Source organism: Talpa europaea, assembly GCF_964194135.1.
Source record: "Talpa europaea genome assembly, chromosome: 9".
NCBI classification, from domain to species: Eukaryota; Metazoa; Chordata; class Mammalia; order Eulipotyphla; family Talpidae; genus Talpa; species Talpa europaea.
This window is the reverse complement of record NC_140076.1, coordinates 15564866-15586463: the sequence shown is the minus strand read 5'-3', so window position 1 is coordinate 15586463 and position 21598 is coordinate 15564866. Positions and strand designations below refer to the sequence as shown.

General features: G+C 59.1%; 2 protein-coding genes across 2 annotated transcripts; both read right to left on the bottom strand.

Moving 5' to 3' along the window:
- Window positions 1–8: 8 nt before the first annotated feature.
- On the bottom strand, window positions 9–5780 carry SYTL1 (synaptotagmin like 1; the record flags this gene model as incomplete). Its single annotated transcript, XM_084243309.1, has 14 exons — window positions 5549–5780; window positions 4477–4625; window positions 4211–4283; window positions 4088–4133; window positions 3604–3676; window positions 3232–3344; window positions 2968–3081; window positions 2565–2722; window positions 2275–2371; window positions 1833–1991; window positions 1487–1565; window positions 1231–1354; window positions 322–531; window positions 9–144 (listed from the first exon to the last, which is right to left on the bottom strand). The coding sequence occupies exons 1-14, from the start codon at window positions 5737–5739 to the stop codon at window positions 9–11; spliced, it is 1722 nt and encodes a 573-aa protein (XP_084099435.1). The 5' UTR covers window positions 5740–5780.
- Window positions 5781–10834: 5054 nt separating this feature from the next.
- On the bottom strand, window positions 10835–21183 carry TMEM222 (transmembrane protein 222; the record flags this gene model as incomplete). The annotated part of the gene is made up of 6 exons (XM_084242156.1): window positions 10835–11816; window positions 12999–13129; window positions 13216–13312; window positions 14625–14656; window positions 15901–15985; window positions 21002–21183. The coding sequence occupies 6 exons, from the start codon at window positions 21181–21183 to the stop codon at window positions 11729–11731; spliced, it is 615 nt and encodes a 204-aa protein (XP_084098282.1). The 3' UTR covers window positions 10835–11728.
- Window positions 21184–21598: the final 415 nt, after the last annotated feature.

Sequence of the window (21598 nt, the reverse complement as noted above, 5' to 3'; positions counted from 1 at the left end):
TAGGGCAGCTATGTCCTGGGGACCAGGTTGGTTCTGAGAGGCAGAAGGCCATCCACCCACTCACATGGTCGCTCCAGGAGTGTCTGCCACAGCTGCTTCTCTTCAGGTGTGGAATCCATCCAGGGCACCTGGAGCCCATAGCTGCTGCCTGGATGTGGGGGGCAGGGGTTGAGGGCATAATGACACTGGATACCCCAGATTCTGCACTGTAATCCCCAGTTCTCAGTGGATGCTATAGGTCAGGAAATGCCAGAGCAGTACCCAAGGTCGCACACTGAACCCCTGCTTCCCAGCACTGGCTCCCCCTCACCTCTGCCCCACTCACCTGTGCCCAGGCTGAGGCGTGTGCCCCCCAGCTGGCGGCTGGCCAGGGGCCCCTGGTCCCAGAGGGAGAGCTCGGCACAGGCCTGGCGCAGATCAGTGGGCCCTAAGCCATCGTAAACCATGGTGTGGTTGAACATGGGGTTGAGGCTGCGTCGCACCACTCTTGTCCGTTGGCGGCTGGCCCGGCTGTCATCAGGGAGCACCGAGCTGGGGGGCAGGGGTGGGGCTGGCATCAAGAGATCACCTCCTCACACTTCCCACAACCAACCAATCTCACAGCCCCACCCACCCTCCCTCACTGGCCCAGGTCCTGCTGCCTGAGTCCTGGCCTCAAAGCCTGGCTACCCTGGGACCTCTGCTCCTGCCTCCTCTCAGGCCTCCTGCCTTGCAAGGTCTCAGCTCCTAGTCACAGGATCCCAGAGTAATGTCTCTGAAGTGCAGTCTGCTCAGTGATCTACCCTGGCTCTCTGTTGCCTTCCTGAATAGTTTCCAAACTTCTTAACGCCTCAGACCCCTCTCTGCAAGGCACAAGACCTAAAAGAAATAGTGTCTCTGGTTGAATCAAGATTGCAAACTCAGAACCTGACTTGCCTACTTCCACATCACTCTGAGGGTGGGGACCCTGGAGGCTCACTTTGAAAACCACTGAACTGCAAGCTCAGGGCCAAGCCCCACAGCCAGGCTTTCCAGGTCCTCATGGAAGGTCCCCTGCCACCTCCGAGGTCAAAGCCTCAGCTCCCCAGCAAGTCCCGTGACGACAGTGTGAAACGCAGCTCTGTAAGGGGGTCCTCAACTTTCCTGACTCCAGCCCTGTGGTCAAGACGTCCCCTCCCCCCTGCTCTGGGGCCCAGGGCATCTGGTTAGAAGAGGTCTGTGGGAGGCGGGGAGCGCCACCGCAGGCCTCACCACTGTATGAAGGCATCCATGGTTCCCGAGTGCAGCGGCACGAGGTCCTGAGCTTCCTTCACCCAGAAGTGCAGCTCCCCGCTCTCCGGCTGACCTGCGCCTGCGAGGAGGCTCCGCTCAGCATCTCCGGCGGCCGGGCGAAACCTCTCCCCCTACCCCCACCCCCCGTCCCGCCCCCCAATACACACACACACCCCTCCCGCTAAACCACCTCCCGGGCCGGTCCAGTTTGGCGTCTTAGGGGCCGGTCACTCACCCTCAGAGCCGGCAGGGACGTACTTGAGGGACAGAGACAGCAGCCCGCGGCTGGGAAGGTCGTCGGGGGCAGGCGGCACCTGCGAGAGCCGCGCGTCAGTGGCGGGCGGGGCTCCCGGGAAGGGCGGCCTGAGGGGTGGAGTCTCCGGACACTGAGGGGGCGTGGCTAGCGGGGGCGGGGCCCCAAAAGAAAGTGGGCGCCGGTGGTGGTGGGATCTGCGCGCCCCCTCCATAGGCTTCGCCTAGGGCCGCAGGTGGGGGGCCGCGGGGCCGCAGGAGGCGGGGCGTGAGGGAGGCTGGGGGAGCCCCCGGGGCAGCGGCGGGTCCCCGCGGGCGCTCGGCCTCACCCGGGGCTGCAGGGGGAGACAGGCCTCCGGCGAGTCCCAGTCCCAGGTGTCCAGGGGCACCTCGACTTCGCCCAGAAAGACGTTGCGGCCCAGGCTCTCACGGTGCCACACGGACAGGCTCAGGACGCGGTCCTGCAGCTCGGCCTGCGGCACGTAGTACTGGGGACAGGAGGGGCGCCTTAGTGGGGCGCCTTAGTGGGGCGCGGCCGGCGGCCCCGCTGCTGCGCTGCGCGAGTCACGACATGGGCTTCTCCCTTCCATGCTCCTCGCGGGACGCAACCCTGGGGAGCCCCGAAGGGCATTCCCGGGGCTCCGGACTGGCGCCCTGCCCGCCACAAAACACACTGGGGCTCGCGGTCACGGGAGGGCCCCGCGGCACGGAGGGCGGCGCCGGGGCCGCAGGGGGCGCGGGAAGGGGGCCGCCCCGACGTCGCCGCCTCACCCGGATAGTCTCGTTGAAGACCGGGTACAGGTCGCGTCTCCTCACGGCCGTCTTGCGCTTGCTCAGCTTGTCCGGGAGGAGGTAGATCTTGACGTATCTGGGGCGAGAACCGGCGGTGAGCGGGGCCCGGCGCAGGGGCTTCCCCAGCCGCCGCGCCGAAGCGCTTCCGGGCCGGCCCCGCGCCCGCAGGCAGCTCGCCCGGCCCCGCGCGTGCCGGGGGCCGCGGCGCGGGCTCCGAGACGGGAGCGGCGGCCCCGCTGCGCTCCCCCCGCGGGCCCGGGCGCACTCACGGGTTGGAGCGGTGGCGCCGCGCGGCCGCCAGGCCCCAGCACTGGATCACGTGCACGCGCAGCTCCGTGGTGCGCGCCTCGTAGTGCAGCGCGAACAGCACCGAGCCGCGCACCTGCAGGGCGCCCGCCTCCGCCAGGCTCGTCTGGCTGCCGCTCAGCTGCGGGCGGGGGGCGGGAGGTCAGGGCGCGCGCGCCGGGCTCACGTCGGGGCCGGGGGAGCGCGGCGGGCTCGGGGCGGAGAGCGGGGGTGACGCGAGGTGAAGGGCTGACGGCCGTCCCAGCGAGGTGGCTGGCCCCGGGGACTTGAGTGTCGGGTTCTGGGGCGAGGGGGGCATCGGCGGGGCAACGCGTTGGGGTACGGGGAGGAGGCGCGTCCACCTCTCCCCTCCCCGCAGCCCCTCACCGTGGAGGAGTTGAGGCTGGACAGCGAGGAGCTGCTGCTGAGCATGCGGTCGAGCGAGGGGCTGGGCTCCGGGGCCTGCTCCCCGTTCTCCAGCATCTTGGGCTCCGTCTGGGTCTGGGGAGGGCGGAGCGCCGGGGCGCCCTCTCTCTCAGCCCCTTCTCCCGACGGCGCGGGGTCCCGACGGCTCACAGCCTGGCGCCGGGACGCTCCGCGCTGCAGATCCGCTCCGGGTCTTGAGAGCAGCCACGGGCCGCCGCCACCCACCTGGGCCGGCGCGGGCCGCGGTTCCTTCAGTGCCCGGGACGGCGGCTCCGGCTCCGGGTCCGCCTCCTCCGCGGCGGCGGCCGCACCGACCGGCGCGCGCCCAGGGCTGGGGGCTGGGACAGGGCACAGCGGCTGAGCGAGCCCCTCTCCGGCCCGGCGCGGCCTTGGGCCAGTTGGGAGGAACGAGCCGGCAACCGCGGTGACCTGCAAGTTCAGGCCCCGGTCGCCCGCGGAGGCCACCCCCAACCTCACCACACCTCCCCCCCACCGCAAGAGAGAGAAAGTGGTTGCACCTGGGTAGCTGGAGTCACTCAGAGCTGTCTCTGACCCCCACAACCTTTCCTGCCCCCCAACACACACCCTTCCTCTCACCTTCCCAGGCCTGGGATTCCTCCTCATGACCTGAAGCCTTTGGCGGGACATAGGGTGAAGGGGAATCCAGTCCCTGAAAGAAGCAGGGGGTAGCTGCACAGTGGGGACTAGCGAGGAAGAAGGGAAAGGTCAGGACAAGGCCAGAGGTCAGGACTCCAGCTAGCCCAGCTTCAGACTGAGCACAGCCCTAGGGACTGGCCTGCGGCCAGTTGCAGGACCAGTTGGGCCTGTACTTCACACCCCTTCATGCTTCCCCCGACTCCCACCAGTGGGGCTCTGCAGTACCCGGGTCGGCCTCCCCTCCTAAGAGAGGATTCAGAGATTCCCTCGAGGCTGGTCCAGATCCCTCTCTCACAGAAGAGGGTAACAGAGGCGCAGACCAGGGCCTCCTGATCTCCAGTGGGGGCTTTCTCCTCAGTCCACCTCACCTCTACTCCAGGGGCACCATGGCCTTCATCACCTCACTCAGTCACTCACAACTCACCTCAGCCTTGCGGAGCCTCTCTTGGGGTGCCTGGTTGATGCGGAGTCTAGAGAAGGAAGAGGTGATGCAGGGGATGGGCCCCAGGGGCTGCTAGGCATCCCCCCTCCCTGCCACACCTCTTACCTGGGCCCCAGCTCCTCCTCTTCATCCCTCTTCCCAGGAGCCTCGGCTTTCCTGTCACCACCCAGAACCTGACCTGCCCAGGTGAGAAGTTCTGTGAACCCCTGTTCTCCTTTCTTGGAGATGACTGCCGAGCTCCTGTAGCTCACAGAGGGGTGGTGACCAGCCAGACGCCCAGTACTGGGCACAGCTGGATGTCTTTCCATAGAGCCCTGACCCTGTGCCCTTCGCTGCGCAAGGCCTGCCCCTCCCTGGGGATCTCCTCTCACCCCGGAAAGTCTTCTTCCTGCGGATGGAGGCTCGGACAAGGTCAGAGCCAAGGTGGGCAGGGTGGTGCCTCTGGGAGCGTGCTTCCTGGAACCAGTCCCCCGTCAGGATCTTCAGCTGTCCAGGGTCTGCCAGCGAGGCCCGGAGCTTGCTGGAGGATGGGGGATGGTGTGGCTGTCACCACTCACCCCGCCAACATTCCTGCCACCCATTCTGTGCCTGGCCCTGTACCTGGGAGCAGGGACACAACTGCAAATCATACTTGATCCCTGCTCAGGAGGAGCTCAGTTTGGTGGGGAGACTGAGTCCAGAATAGATGTGCACGTTACAGTGAGGTAGGAGACACCACAGAAGGGAGAAGCGCCGGCTTTGCCAGTGGGAATCCAGGAGGATCACCCAGGGAAGGTGACATTTGTATTGCTTCTTAAAGGATGAACTGGGGTTCTCCGGGGAGAGAAGGAGAATTATTCATTAAATGATTTCTGCCCATTCTCCCTCATTTTACGAGGTGGTGCTCTGTAGCCCCACTTTACAGATGAGAGGGGTGCCAGGGAGGGCAGGGGAGTCCCCTGAGCTTCCATAGCTGGGACACATCTGTTTCCAAACACACTTGTGAGTCCTCTGCCATGCTCCTCTGCCACTGTGTTTTTCCAGGAAGAGGAACAGCACAGAAGTGAAGGGTGTGCTCGGGGACCCGAGCCCCCGGGGCTGTGGCGGGCACTCTGTGCATGTGTGTGTCGGGGGTTACTGCTGGAAGAGGAGACAGGAGTGCTGTGCCTGAGGCGAGGTGCTGAACAGGAGGTCTCAGCAGGGGGTATGAAAGGCAGATCTAGGGGGCCTCAAATGTGCCACCAGGTAGGCTGGATGGGGCAAGCTGGAGGCAGGGAGGCTGGCAAGGGAGCTGGTGCAGCCACCCTGGAAGAGATGGGCGAGCTGACCAAGGGCAGAGGGGACCAACGGGCGAAGTTAATAGCTGCCCAGACACCTGGCAGGCCACACTTTGGCAATGTGGAAACCAGCCAAGCCTCCCAGTGCTGAGACCCCTTCTTCCTGGGCTCCCCTGCCCTGCCTCACCTGACCCGCCCCTCCTCCAGCTGGCGCAGGTGGGCATCTCGCGTCAAGACTTCAGCAATGGCCTCCTGCTCCTCCTCTGTCAGGAAGCTGAGGTCCAACAGCCCATCGGCCTCAGGCTCTGACTCATGTGCCATGAGGAGGCAGGGCAGGGCACAGAGCCCCTCTTGAGATGTGTGGCACCTCTGGGGCATCAGCTGGGGCAGTGCCCCGGCTGGGCACACGTGGCTCCCTGGAGGCAGATAAGGGTCAGGTCAAGTCCTGCCCAAGTACAGGGCACATCCTGGCTGACTGCCATTTTCTGCTCAAAATGGGGTGAGGGGCGGCACCTCCTCAGGAGGGCTGAGGTCAAGGTGGTGTGAGATGCATCCACGGACATATGCATGCCTGGCCTGCAAACACACCAAGGACATCCTTGAGACGTGTGCAGACACCCCACATGCACTGACACACACGGACACACCTACCCCCAGAAAGACGGGCACCGGCCACACACGCACGTGGAGAGTGGTAGAGACAGGCCCACGCACATCCCCTCCCCCGCGAAGAGCCAGCCTGTGTAGTCACAGGCCCCGGCCCTGGCCCAGACCTAACAGAGCCTTAAGCCTGCACACAGGCACGTGCATGCCGAGAGTTACCTGCACAGGTGGGGTTCACCTGTTCAAGGGTAAGTGTCAGGACAGAGACATGATCTGAGACACGCGCCATCAGACATCCGCACACGCACAGTGTCTGCCTCCCGCCTGATGGTAGCACCTGAGGGCGGGAGTACTTTGCACACAACAGATGGTTGGTAAAAGTTTGAACAACTGAATGCAGGCGTGCATGTGCACACACACGGTGAATGCATGCACGCACACACACACACACACACACAGAGCAGGCGCACACAGGCATCTGCTCACTCCCCCTCACCCTCACCCAGGAACCTCCCAACCTGCTCCCCTCCCTCCACCCTTCACCTTCACCCTGCCCTGGCCCATTTGGTCTTCCTGTCTGAGGCAACCTCCTCCTCAGCCCACACCCCAACTTCCTCCCACACCCCCCCCCCAAGTAACCACTACATTCACTCCCACTGAGGCCTCCAGCCCAGGGATGCCCCTGCTGCCAGCCCTGCCCTCTTGCCAGAGCCCCTGGGCCCCTGTGCTCCAGTGAAGGGGTCCTCCTTCCCAGCCCCAGGTGCCAGCTGGCCAAGTGCTGCAACGCAGCTCAGGTACCACAGGTGACGCCGGAAGGAAAACATTTTCCTGGCTTGAGGGGCGTGTAGACGTGGCAGGGGGCCCCAGCGGGCCTTGGGCAGAGCAGGCAGGGCCTAAGCCTGCTAGGCAGCCTCTCCCTACCCCATCCAGGGCATCAGGCGGCCAGGATGGGAAGAGGGCTTGGCGGGCAGGCCCTGGCTTGTGCCCGCCGCCTGTGTGGTGCCCTCCCAGCTGAGTCAGTGTCCAGGCCTCAGTGAACCCTGTCCCCCAGCTGCCCCCTCACCCCAGAGCCAGGGTGGGGGTGGGGTTCCTGCACGTCGGAATCGGGGACCCACATGTGAATGCCTGTGTGGTTGACTCAACAGTATTTCCTGAACATCTACCGCGTTCAGGGTGCTGGGTGTTGTGAACAGTCTGGGCTCTGCTGGCGGGTGTAGCTGGCCTTGACGGAGCTGGAGAGTGAGGCTGGGTTTGCACCGTGTTTGTGTGGGACCCCGGCCTGGGTGTTTTGTGGGTGTCAATGCAATGTCACTGCTTGTGTGCATGCGTCATGGCAGTGCTATGCTCCCGGGGACTGTGTGTTCGGTGACTTTCTGGGTGACAGCGTCATGCCCTGTGTGTGTTTCCTCCCGGGCGGTGTGTGGCTGGGCTGTACGCGGTGGCGTCTGCGCTGGTGCCTGGGCCACCAGATGTGTGTGTGAGTGGGGAGGGGGGGGCTTCTGCATAGCAGACCCTGCCCTGGCCCTGCAGGTCTGCCTGGGCAGAGCTGTGGCCATCTGAGCCCCGGGTTCCCACCGAACCCCCTCCCTAAGGCCAGGCCCCTGTCTTTCCGGAGACAGAATCTAGTGCTGGTTCTTGCCGCTGTTTCAGTGCTGTGGGCCGACCGGCTGGTCAATCTAAGGGCCTGTCCATCTGTCTGGCTGTTCTGGTCCTGGACACACTCCCATGTCCTCCACCCCAAAGTCCCAAGATACCAGGTGGCAGTGTTGGCCCCGGGGACCCGGGCGTGGGACCGTCGCCCCAGCGTGTTACCTGTAGGGGTCCAGTATGGAGGGAACACCTTCACAGGGCGGTCCCCGCTTCCAGGCAGCCAAGTTTCAGGAACCAGGAGAGCAGTGAAGGGGCGAGGCTCACTCAACCAGCGCCCCAGAGCGAGCAGCAGCCCGGACGGGGGGGAGGAGGAGGAGGAGGAGGAGGAGGAGGAAACACCTTCTCAGCAGGGCCTGATGCAAAACCGGGCCTGGACTCCGGGCTCCCGAGAGCCTCGCCCCTGCCTTGACCTTCCCAAGACCCCAAGTAGATGCCGCAGGGGGGCGATGTGGGGGCGTGGCCCAGGCTCCTCTGCAGACTTACCCTGACGCTCTGTAACAGAGGGGCGCACCTCAGGGTCTTGGCTGCCTCATCTGTAGGGGGGGTGGCAGCCCCACCCAGCCTGGAGCTGATAGGAACCTGCTCTGAAAACAAAGTCAGACACCTTTCTACGAGTGCCGGACCGACCGGAAAGGGTGCCTGCTGAGGGCAGACCGCCAGAGGGGGTCCTGCTCCGCCCTGTATGGCCTCTGGTGGGTCTAGCCTCCCGGAGCTGCAGTTTCCCCCTGTGCAGACTGTGCACAGATAGCAGCAGCAGCGGACAATGTAAGGGACACGGGGCCTGGCACAGGCTGGCACAGAGCAGTAACTGACTGTCCCTTCTCCAGCACAGTCCATTTGCACGCCCACCGCCTCCCCTGGGAACTGCAGGTCACAGCAGAGCTGCTGTCTGTCTCCTCTGCCACCTGGGGGACCCCCAGGTGTTTGAGGAAGCCTAGACTCTTCCAGGGACAAAGTGAGGCTCTGGTGCTTTTCCTCTGCCCACAGGGAGGCCTTGGTGCCCCCTTTGCTCCCAGATTCTGCACTGCCCTGAGGGGTTTGGGCCCTATGTTTAGATTACACGTGCTTGGGCACCATGAATGAGGCCACCCCAAGGCTCTGGAGCCCCCCCCAGGTCTGCTTCATTCAACTGACCGTCCTGACCCACTGTAAGGGGTCAGGAAAGAACACTGAGCAGGTTTTCTGATCTCATGCAGACTGGGTAAAGGAGGAATCAGAGTCCTTAGTAGCTCTTTGCAGGTCTTTTTATTGGGATTAACCCAGTACACAGCAGGCAGGGGTGCTGGGGGGCCGGGAGGCTGGCAGGCCTCCCAGCCTCCAGCGAGTCTTCACTCTCTCTGGGCTCTCTGGCCTTCTCTGCTTCTGCTGCTTCTCGGCTTCTCTCTCGGCTTCTGCTGCTGCTGGCGTCCCCGTGACGCCGCCCTTAAAAGCCCAGTCTCAGCCCAGGTGAATCCCATCTACCTCTGCCCACACCCTCCTCCAGGCGCCCCCCATCAGGCATGCATTCAGGACCGCAAGGATCCATCATCTCTCCTGATGGCGGGAGGGCAGAAAAGCCTGATATTTTTCCTTACCCTACACCCACCTGCAGCCATAGCTTGTAGCCCCCCAGGAGAGGAGGTGAGCAAGGAAAGCCCACCCCCTCCCTGTCTAAACTGCTTCCTGAATGAATGCTAACTCCCTTCACCCACCTGAAGCCCCTCCCCCAGCCCAAGGGCCAGTGCCCCCGTTTATTTTTTACACGTGAATCTGATTTTCTGAGGTTCTGTTTCCGCATCTGCTAAATGGGCGTAAACATCCCTCACAGGTGGTTTCACTACCATTGGGTGAGACCCCCGGAGGCGCTGACTGAACAAGCGTGTGCATCTGCCCAAGCAGTGTCTACCGAGCACATGTGTGTTTGTGTGTGTGTGTGGGGGGGGGATCACTGTGGTGCCACCTCCTGTCGAGTAGCCTGCAGCGGCATCCTCACCCCCTCCCACCGTCCTCTCCTGGCTCCTCCCAGGGCTGTTCCTCAGCCCTCGAGCTCTCGGCAGCCTCCTCCTGGAAGGTATCAAACTCCTCTGTCTATGCTTCCAACTTGCAAGTCTCCTCCGCGTGTCTCCTGTACTTAGAACAGCTACTTTTCTGGACTCGCTTTTATTATTTTCTTCTTTTTTTTAAGATTTATTTGTTTATGCACACAAGAGCTGGGGTGTAGCCAGAGGTGCGGGGGTGAGAGGATTCACCAGAGACAGAGCGGGGAACAGAAAGGCGGATTGACTGAAATACACTGCTGAGGGGAGCAGCAGGTGAGTCAGGAGGGTTCTGCTGAGCCATGTGTGCTGCTCCCTGGGTGGGGATCGAACTTGTGCTGTAGTGGCTGGCAATAGCTTGATAGCACTGACTTTAACCCCTGCACCACCAGGGAGGCCCTATTTTTTTATTTTTAAAGATTTATGCACACAAGAACTGGGTTACAGGCCAGAGGTGCAGGAGTGAGAGGATTCACCAGAGACAGAGTAGGGAGCAGAACAGGCAGACTGACTGAAATACACTGCTGAGGGAAGCAGCGGGTGAGACAGGAGAGGTCTGCTGCACCATGTGGGCAGCTCCCTGCCTGGCTGGGGGATCGAACTCATGCTGCAGAGGCTGTGGACAGCTTCATAGTGCTATGCTTAACGCCTTGTGCCACCAGGGAGCCCCTAGGAATGACTTCTAAGCTGGGCTTGGGGAAGGCAGGCTGCGATTCCAACAGGCGGGAAGCCAGCGTAGGTGTGGGGGGTGGGGGGATATCAGCTTGAGAAACTTGGCCACATGACTTCGGATCTGACGGGCCAGGGACCGGGGTGATCCCCCTATATGGGGAAGCTGCTACCCTGGTGGAGGGGACAGGTCCAGGGCTCCCGGAGGCCTAGGCGCAACTCCCAATCCTACTGCAAAGTTCTTCCCGATGGCATGCGGGAGGGTTTCGATACGCACCTGCCTGGGGAGGGTGGCAGATGAGGAACTCCCACAGCCTGGGCCAGGGCAGGATTTATTTGAGGGGCGCTGGCGTCCCTATCAGCTTCCAGTCCCAGAGGAGGATCCAACTCCTGCCAGCAACCAGGCCTTTCACCAGGGGCCCAGGAGGTAGAGATACTCCGGGACGTCAGAAGATACAAGCCGAAGGGCAAGGGGGTGTGGAAGGGAGAAAAGAAGTACCAGGCACGGTCTGATGTCAAAACTCTTTATTGTCCTGCCCTGGACGCCCTGCGCAGAGGAATGTGGGACAGTGGGGAGGGCAGCCAGCCTTCCACAACCTGGAGAAAGGGGGTGTGAGAGGTGGGAGGAAGCAGCTCCCTCTGGCTGTTTGGTGGTGCCAGCTGAAGTCCCCACATCCTGAGCCCAAGGGTGCCATCCCCAGGGCAAGGCCCCACACGCTCTGGCAGACAGGGGGCCACTCTGGACACATCAGCACCCCTCATCTCTCCAGCCTGGCGCGGGGCGCCCAGGCCCCCAAGTGCAGGTGGGCCATGGGCCCCGGAAGAGTGGGAAGAGGGGATGCCTGGGCTGGACACCAAAGAGACGGGGCACCAACTACCCCAGCGCGGCTCCCGGAAAACCTCTGAAGGGGGGGGCCTCCAGCCCCAGTGGACCCTTTGAGAGGCGAGTGAGGAAGCCCAGGGCAGCTGGGGTTATGGAGACGCCCCCTGTCCCCACGCACCAGGCCGCAGCCGCAGCAGGAGGCGGGCTCCAAATCCAGCGCGGGCCCTCGCTGGGTCTAAAAACGGCCTCTCCCGCACTGGGCCCTGGGCCGCGGCAGGAGGCGGTGGCAGCAGCAGCTCTGCAGAGGGAAGCCAAGGCTTTCCCAAAAGATGAACAAATGAACAAAGAGGGTGACTCAAAGGCGGGGTCACAAGCCTGGGGCAGGGGGGAGACGAGGAGTTCTGAGTAACCGGGAGACACAGCGAGGAAACACCCCGCCCCCCACTCGTCCTCAGCTTCAGTTCTCACGCTAACCCACTGAGCCACAGCCTCTGCGTCAAAGCCAGCGGGTCCATCCCTGCCTTTGCGATGAGAAGAAAAATTCTGGAACCAAAGTGGTGGCAGCTGCCTCCTCAGGAGGCTGGTGAGTTTGGGGCTGGGGCTGCCATCACCGCAGGTTAAAGACCAGGCTGACGGTTAGGATGACACCCAGGAGGAGGACGAATGGCAGCCAGGTCTTCACGAAGGCCCCGATGCTGACAGAGAGGAGAGGGGGGTACAGGTGGGAAGGGCCCCATGAGTGGGTGTTCAGGCCCACTCATCACAGACCCAGATGAGGCTGCTGCCCTTAGGGAAGCACATTCCCGCCCCCCAAACTTGGCCAACCGAGGTATGTGCTGGCCCTGGTGCCAACTATAGAGAACCAGCAACCCCTGGCGGGGGCTGTCCAGGCTCCTGGAGGGGATCTGGTGACACCTGCTGGGCAGTGCAAAAGTGCCCACCCCTCAGGGCCTCACAGTGCCACTCGTGACCACACCTGTCTCTGGGGAGAGGCCACCAGTGAGCAGACTGGGAACTTCAGTCTGGTGTGGAAGCCAGGGGTCTCCTCTGCCCATGGTCTCATAATGGGACCCCTGGAGGTGAGGTGAGGGGTTGGCAATTGGAGCAGAACTGTTTCTGGAGCTCAGGGGCCAGAGTTGGGGTCCTCAGTTCAGCCCCTGCTCCGGCTCTGTCCCTGTGACCACAGTTACGGGTTTCTCAGGGAGCCTCTAAAGACCTTTTGGACAAAAAGACCCCTGAGAGTCTCCTTCTCAGAGGCTCTTAGTGGTGAGTGCAGCTGGAGGAAAGCGTGAGGTGCCGGGTTAGCCAGGTGTGTGCTGGCCCCCAAGTGGGTGAGTCACATGGTCTTGACCTGCGAATTGGGACCAATGCCTTTGACCTTGCAGGTCGTGAGGCCGTGGCCTCCAAGATTCTCCTGGGCCACCACTGGGTCTTCTTGCCCAGAACCCGGTCTCTGATAAGGGGTGCAGAGAAGGGAATTTGTGCAATGGTCACCCACTTCCCCTGGGAGCTACCTATCCATGTGACCCGAGCATGGGGCTCTGCAGACGCACAGCCTCCCCAAGGGGCCAGAGTCATTGTCTCCCCTTCACCCAGGAGAGCTGCAGCTCAGAGAGGCTGAGGCAGTCACCTGAGATCTTGCAGTGAGCAAGTGACAGAACTGGGCTCGGGACCTAAAACAGCCACCTCATTCTCCACCAGGAGTTGAGCTAGTTGTTCTAGAACCTACGCGGCAGCAACCAGCAGCTGCTTTATTCCTGCTGGCTGGAGGACTCCAGAAATGGCCCTGCCAGGATCCTGGGAGGACAACACAGGGGGATCCTGGGAGGACAATGCAGGGGGATCCTGGGAGGACAACGTAGGGGAGGGTGGCTCACCTGACATACTTCCCATAGAGCAGGCAGAAGAAGCAGAGTGTCACCATGTTCCAGTTGGTGCTGTTGTTGTAGCGCATGAGGTTCAGGGCCAATGCCACATGGGAGTGGCAGTTGTCACAGCAGAGATTGTGCTGGAGACACAGGAAGGGCCGGGTGGGGTCAGGCTGGGCTGTGGGGCGCTGGCCCCGCCTCTCACCCTCAGAAGCGGCCCACCTACCATGCGGTGCTTGTACTCCTCAGAGGCATCGTGAACAGCCGTGTCCCAGGCATTGGGCCCACTGGCGTACACCTGAGCAGGGTCCAACTTCCAGTACCTGAGGGGAGACAGGGAGTTCTGGGCACTGGCTCAGTTCCCTTGAGCTGCTCAGCCCCACACATGTCCCTGGCACAGGGCCAGAGCTGGGTGCTAGGACCATGGGGGGAGCCAGTTCCGGGGAGGGGGCCACACAGCACACATCGCTAACAGTGAGCGGCCCCCTGCCACGAGGACCCGGGAAGATATGAATGAACTTAGCAGAGATGGGGGCATGAGACGTTTCTGGAGGGGACACCTGCGTGGAGTGGGAAAGGGGAAGAGTCAGCCAGGCACAGAGCAGGACTTCTGGGCAGAGGGAAGGGCTTGAACACTGGGAGAGGCACACAACCCTGCAGCCTGTGCCAGAAATTACAGCTGGGTGGTGCTGGAGGGTGGGGCCAGGGTGATGGGACTTTGGCAGGTGAGGCTGATATGCAGACTTGGGGCTTGAACAGCACCGCAAGGAATCTGCCTGTCGGCAGCCGTCACCCTGACTCCCCACGCAGGAGACGGCGCTGAGTGGGAGAGCAGCTGGCAGAGCTAAAACCTCAAACCTCAAGTTGGGTGAGAACAGCTGTTTCAAGCAACAGTGTGCCCCAAAGGGCAAGCCAGGAAAGGCTGGGAGGTCAGAGCACCCCCTGGAGGCTGTGTGGGGAATGGCTCGGTGGAGGAGGCTGAGGGACAGGACCAGTGAGAAACCAGTGGCCTACAGGGCTTCTACCTAGGCATGGGTGTGCTTCAAACCGTCCTGGAAAAGCAGCCTGGCAGCTTGCAACCTGCCCACTCTAGGCCACCTCTGCCCAGGGGAACACCAACTCCTCCTCAGGCCACACTCCTCGGCAACAGGGGCTGTTCTGAGCATCCCCAAGCCGTCCCCAGGCCCACAGCTGAGGTGGGTCCGCAAGACAGAAAAACTGGAGACTAAAATTCCCACGCAAAGCAGCAGTAGCTCCCAGAGGGCCCGGACGGCTTCTGTTCTCTCTAACCAGAACTTTCCAGCAGAACTCCAGATAATGCCTCCCTCATACCTGGAATGGCGTGCTTACTCCCAAGTGAGCACTTGGGAGTGCCACTTCCCATATAATCTTGACCAAGCCCCTCCCCTTTCCTTCCAATGGAGCTGCAAACACCACTGGCGGAGCTGAAGTGAGCCTAGACGGTCCGTGGCTAAAGACCCGCTGGGGCCTGTGTGCTGTGGCGGAGCCTGGCTGGCCCTCCCCTCAGCCCACGGTGAGGGTGCTGGCTCCTCCTGAGCCCCAGAAGGCCTGGCCTGCTGCTCCTGGCAGGAGGAAGCAGGCTCTGGGCGAGTCACACGGCTGCTCATCACTTACTTGGCAGGCTTTCCAAAGGCCATGTTGTCTTCCTGTTGAGGGAAAAGAGCAGAGGTCAGTGGGGAATTGGCATCCAGCCGGAAAGAGACCTGGGCCAGTGGTGGGCGTGCGTGATTCGGGCATGCATGACTCAGGAGTGTGTCAGGTGGGCAGAGGGAGCCTGGTCCCTGCTCTGGGGCAGGCCTGGCATCTGTAGTGCCAGCAGTAGCTCTTCAGCAGGAAGAAGGCAGGCGTGCAAAGAGCACTGCACTGGGGGACTGAAGTCTCGGGGTGAACGGCCGCAACTGCCCGGTCTGCCCCCAGGTAATCCCCTCTCTCTCTGGACCTCATCTGCTCCAGGTTCTTTGGTCAATGTCTGGCCTTCGATTACAGGGAGGGGTGTCCTTGCCACATAAAGGATGTTACCCTATGACCTCCTGGCCTGACAGAGGTGGTCCACCTGGGGCCTTTCTCGGCGTCTGGCCCTCTGACTGCATCAGAGCAGGCAGGACAGGGGGCAGGCTCCAGAGTCTTCCTTGGAGGGACACATTTCAGCCTAGTCCTAGACCCGCCACATAAGATCTGGGATACAGGAGTTCTACGGGGATAGACTGTGGGTGCGGGATCTGGAAGATCCTAGTGAGAGCTGGGCAAAGATGAATTATGAAAGAATACGATGGTAAAGGGTGGGAAAGACCTTTGTTGTGTTAAGATCACGACAACTCTTGATACAGGGGGCTGGTGCCGCCACACCCCTTCATCCTAGCCTCTGTTGACACAAGCTGCAACCGGGGAAGAAGCAGGATGCTTCCTGCTCATTTGGAACCAGCCCATGGCACCCATATTGGCACATCCCAGGAATAGACCTGAGGACACAGCAGTTCATTCTAGAAGCCCCCCACCTCTTCTCCAAGGCCATACCTAGGGAACCTTGTCAGCCGTGTTCCCACCTTGCGACTCGCACCTTCTGAAGGTCCAGAGACGTGGGTCCTGGATGGTCTGACTCTCCACTCTTGCCTCTACAACCCCTACCCATGTCTCGGTACCCCAGGGGTGAGCAAAGGACTGGCTCAGTTACTTAAGAATCCTTCTGGCCACGCTGCCCTCCCGGCCTGTCCTGGAGGCAAGAGAAGGGGTAAAGGGGTGAAATGCTGGGGAGAAGCAGAGGGCCAAGGACTGCCCAGTATCTGCCTTCTTCTGGGTCTAAGGGAGACAAGGCCGCTGCCTACAGGCAAGATAGGCCAGTCTTCCACTTAAGCCTTGGAGCCCTCCAGAGCGGGGCAGAATAGGGACTCACCGAGACAAAGTAGGGACCTGCGAAGTCTCGAATGACGCCTGTGGATGTGCAGATGCCCATGTGGCCAATGATGGGAAAAAACCACCTGCAAGGAAAAAGGGCAGAGCTTAGGGGTCTTGCAGCGGGCGAGACAGGTGGTGGGTGTCTAACTTCATGCGGTGTATAGGGTGGCCAGAAGGGCTGGGGAAGCCCAGAAGAGGGCAAGTGCAAATGCCGAGTACGGCAGGATAGCACAGCACCCCCAGCAATGGTGAGCCTTAGAGGAAGAAGGCAGAGTGTGGGGAGGAAGCCGAGTGACTGGAACTCCCTCTCACTGCTAGTGGGAGTAGAAATTGTTTCTACCACTTTCGAAAACTGGCAATATAGCCTATGCCTCAGGGATTCCAGATCAGAGTGTACACCTAGCAGTGTCCCCAGGAGCCAGGACAGCTGGAAAGGGTCAGTCACCTCTGTCAAAATTCACTGCCCTGTCACCTCAGAGTGTATGCACTTTATTGTTTGTAAATTATATGTCAATAAGGTTGATTTAAAAAATAACTAGAAATAATACAAATATTCAGTGATCAAGTAAATTGGGGTACAGTCATACAGTGAAATAGCACATAACAAACTCATGCAACGCACAGCCCAGAGTCTCAGAAGATGGAGTGAAGAAAGACTTACTCAAAAGTATATGCATATTATTCTGTTTATATGCAGTTCATACAAGAAAAGAGAAAATCTATGGTGCTAGAGGGCAAATAGGGTTGTTGCTGGGGCTGAACTGACTAGCACAGGGAGCCCTTTTGGGTACTTTAATGTTCTCTCTCTTGATCTGGGTGACAGATCACGTAAACACCCATTCAGCCACATACTTAAGATTTGTATATTCTATGAGTGTTACACCTCAGAAATAAAAGTTTCTAAAAAGTGCTGGAAGGCATTTAAACCAAGCTGGGGTTCAGGGGAGGTTTCCCCCAGGAAATATGAAGAAAACAGCACCTGCAAGGGTAGATTTTAGGATAGAAGCATGGTGTTTGCCAGGAACTGAAAGTTCATATTTTTAAAAGCTGGACTCCAATATGGAAAACACAAAGGAACCCCAGATCTGTCTGCAGTCTCAGATCCAAGGCTCTGCAGGGTCTATATGCTGGAGACTGTCACAGCGTCAAGGCTGACCCTGCTTGGGTGACGGAGGCAAAACTCCCAGAGATGCAGCACACGACTGTGTGGGCTGGACCGGAGTCAGCAAAGGCTTCACCGAGGAGGTGACTTTTAATCTTGACCTGTGAAAGGGCAGGATGTCAACAAGGGGAAAGCAAAACTCTGAAGCAGCAAAGTGCTGTGTGTCTGGAGAATGGGGGGCTGGTGTGTGTATGGGGGTGGTGCGAGGGGCAGTCAGGATAGAAGGAAGGAGGGCAGCCAGTTCAGAGGCCGTTGTGGAATACTGGCACCAAACGATGGTGTTTGGTGAGAAGCTGATGAGTTAAAAAGATCTTTAAGAGGAAGACGGACAGGAGACATGTCTCCCACGGCCGCAGTCTGAGCACCTGAGGGGATGGTGGGGCCAGACTGGCCTTTTGAGAATATAATTCAGAGTCCCTCGTTCCCTTGCTAAACATCCATTAGTGGCTTCCTATTATACTTAAGTTATACTTCAAACTGCAACAGTTTGGCCCTGCTTATTCCTTGAAGTCACTCACCTCCCTTCTCTCTAGTAATACTGCCTGCTTCTGGCTCCTCAAACACACCGAATTCCCTCCCAGGGCTTTCTCTGCGCGTGTCCTTTCCTCTTCCCCTCGAGCTTTGCACCTTTGGCTGCTTCTCATCTTTTAGGCCTCAGCTCAACTGCCAACTTCGGTCTTTCTTGACCACACCTTCTAGAGTAACCACACATAAACCCAGGCCCCCCAATATCTACGATTTCTTCCCAATATCCACGACTATCTGAAATTATCTTGCTTACTTACATGGTAACCATGTAAGGGATAATCCCCCTCAGCATGGGAACTCCACAAAAGCAGGAATTTTCTTACTAGAGTTGTTGCTGGAGCAGTGTGGGGGTACAGCTGGGACTAAGTCCTCACTGACTGATGATGGGTGAGTGAATGGACAATGAGTGGAGTCTGGGCCAGTAAATGCCCCACGAGCGGAGTGGAGTGGGGCTCTGCAGCCAAATTGGAGTAGAATCTTGACTTTGGAGTAAGTAACTCTTTCCCACCTCATCAGTGAGAGGTGGGTGGTAATGATAACCACCTCAGTGGGGGTGCTGAGAGGGTTAAATAGCATATGTTGATAAAGTGCTCCATGTTATTATTGGCTGTCCAGGAAATACTTGTCTGTTGGCTGGACTGGCATAAAGTTCCTAAGGATTCATAGTGGCCACAGGATGGACACATAGGAAGTTTTAGGAAAGTATAGCTTCCCTCGCTTCTCAGACCCTACTCAAGACGCATCTCTGTTTGGCAAGGTCTGCCTTTGACAGGTACTCCAAATACCTCAGCTGTGCTGGCTACTGCTGATGGAAACTAAAGGTCACAGTAACAGCTGAACACTTTGCCCAGCGAAGCCCCAGATAAGGGCCTCTACGTGTCAGTCTGGAAGCTTCAGGAAGACAAGCTCCAGAGCTGCTTATGGACCACTGCCCATTCAGGACCTAGTGCACAACAGGCCTTCAATAGCTACTGAGGGTCTCCCTGGTGGCGCAGGGGTTAAAGTCTCAGTGCTATCAAGCTATCACCAGCCACTTCAGCCTGAGTTCAATCCCTAGCCAGGGAGCTGACCCACATGGAGCAGCAGACCTCTCCTGTCTTCCCCGCTGCTCTCCTCAGCAGTGTATTTCAGTCTGTCTGCCTGTTCTGTTCCCCACTCTGACTCTGGTGAATCCTCTCACCTCCCACACTCTGGCCTACACCCCAGTTCTTGTATGCATAAATAAATAAAAATAAATCTTTAAACAAAATAGCTCCTGAATGAATGTATGAATGAGTTACTGACCCTGGAATTCTATCCTGGAAGGTAGATATGGGAGGAGAAAAAACCCCACAGTCGCTTCATTTTTTTTTTTTTAATGGATTTTTTAAAAAAAGATTTATTTATTTATTTATATAAGCACTGGGTTGTCAAAGAGCACCCAGTGCTTCGGCACAGTCAGAAGCACGGGAGGGTGAGAGGATTCAGCAGAGCCAGAGCAGGGAACAGAACAGGCAGATGGACCGAAATAGGCAGATGGACCGAACCTCGCCCGGCGGCCAGGGATCAAACCGGCACTACAGAGGCTGAGGGCAGCTTCACAGCCCAGCGCTCAACCGCTGCGCCACCAGGGGAGGTCCTGCACTGGCTTCATTTTATTTCCTCATCTATACAATGGTGATGACAGTATCAATCTTCACTAGACTGATGAAAGGACTGAATGAAACAGTGAATATAACATGTTCTGAATAGAGCTCAGAACAAACTATCCAATCTTAGCTATTTTTATTAGTAGCAGTAGCTATTACTGACATCTGTGAGTGCTCGAACAGATTTTTGGATTCAGTCTCCTCTCTGACCCTCCCTGCAAAGACGGCTGGCAGTTTCTCATGCCACATCTATTCCACATCTATTCCGCGCTGTGCTCTCTAGGTCAGTAATCACAGGCACTCCGATGGCTGGCTCACCTGTCTTTCTCCCCATCCTATGGAGGGCAAGTTCTTTCATCGGCACATGAGCTCTTTGACAGGGCTACCAGGTCTCTTTCATCTCGGCCTTATCAATACCTGCACACAGGTCTGAGTAGAAATGGAACATGAGCTGCTTCTAGCCTAGATGGCTGGGGACTGACATGTCTCTACCTCATGTTGCAACCAGCTCTCTGGAGAGCAGAGAACTCCACAAATGTGTTTTTAAAAACACACCCTAAGAAACCTTAGGATAACAAGACAGGTTTTAGCAAAACCAATACATCCCTGCACTATCCCTTCCAAATAGCCTCACATTAATAGTTTGCTTTCTTCATAGCAGATATCATTATCAGTTCTCTTAAGAGTTAACTGTCTCCTTCCACCACGTTTAAATTCGACAACAGCAAGGACAGTATCTGATTTACTCCCCACTATATATTCTCATCACCTAAAACTACTCGAGGCAAATGTTAAAGGAACACTGAATGAATTAATGAATTAACACTTTCTTAACATTTTTATTTTTAAAGGACTCAGACATGGGTGCTCTTAAACAAATGCATAAGCATTTGAATACATAAACCAAAGTATGTTAACATGATACAAAAATTAAGGTCATTTTAGAGACAGCAATATGTAAAGCCAAAAATGATCCCTTTTCTACATCACCACTTGGTTGTTCTTAATAGAGGGAACAAATCTACCCTATCAGGTGAGAGGGGAAGAGAGTGGAGTCAAAGGCGGGAAATTTTGGTATCAGAAGACTGAGTTCCAGGATGCCTTTGCTGTGCGAGGGATCGAGACATTAAATGGTACAGGAAGCTGGGCTCCATCATCTGAGAAGACAATTCCTAACTTAGAAAGCGTTTGTGACATTCAGAGAGTCTGAAGGAGCTTGGGTAACTGTCCAGCACTCGGAGAAGTGATTATCAGCTGACAAGGCCGATGCGGGAGGGGAAGCCACCTCCCCACCTGCTTTCTCTTCCGACAAAGGCTGCAGACACCCGGGACTTACACCCTCTGTGCGACTGAGATGGTGTGTGAACTCCAGCTTCACCTGTGAGACAAAGGGTTGGGCTCTCAGATACCTGGGGGCTCTGCCAAAGTTGGCATTCCCGGAGTCGGTGGGATTCCCAGACCCCAGGCTGTCTTGCCTAGAGGAAGCGACCGGCAAGCATTTGCACATGAAGGAATAAACTAAAGAATGAATGATGGCGTCTCCTCAGCCCGAGTTAAGGGCCACGGGACCAGCGGGAAGCCGCAGGCCCTCCCCTGCCGGTCTGCCATCGTCCTCCTCCCGGACTACCCCCGGCGGGGAGCGTGTCCTTCTGTCAGCAGCAACTGGAGCCGCGCGGGTGGCGTGAGGACCCGCCCCGGGGTCGTCCGAGGACGCCGCGCCGCGCCGCCCCGCCTCTCCCGGGGCCCACCTCGTCCCCGGGCGGACGCCGGAGGAGACTCACGTGAGCACCGGGATGGGCGTCCACACCACACAGTAGGGGAAACGGCTCCGCTCCACGTCCATGGCTGCGCCACCCTGCTTCTGGTCCGTCTGGGCCGCCGTCGGCGCCTCCACTTCCGCCATCGCGTGCGGGGGTGGCGGCGACGGCAACAGGAGCGGCAGGCTCCCTTCCGCTTCCGCCATGGTGCGCTCGGCCCGCTCCGGTCAGCCCCGGCCCCGGCGCCGCTCGCCCCCGTGGCGTCACTTCCGGGAGGCGGGGTCCGCCGGGCTCGGCCTTCCCCCGGGAACTGCAGCCGCGCGCCTCTGGGCCCGGCGGCCGCCGACGTCGCGCGGGAGCGAGGGGCGCGCTCTGATGTGCGCGGTCTGGCGCGGGCACCGCCGCCAACTTGTGGGGCGAGCTGAGCGCTCCCGAGACCTTCCTAGGTGCCAAGCACGTGACACACGTCCCAGTCCCCACAATCTGGGTAGACAAGCGACTTTAGGTATTTCTCCCCGGTTGTAAGCGGGAACTTGAGGCGCAGAAGGTGAGTGGCCTCGACTCAAATCCAAGCCTGACTCTTCATTCTGTGATCTCTCACGAGGTAGCGGGGGCATCATG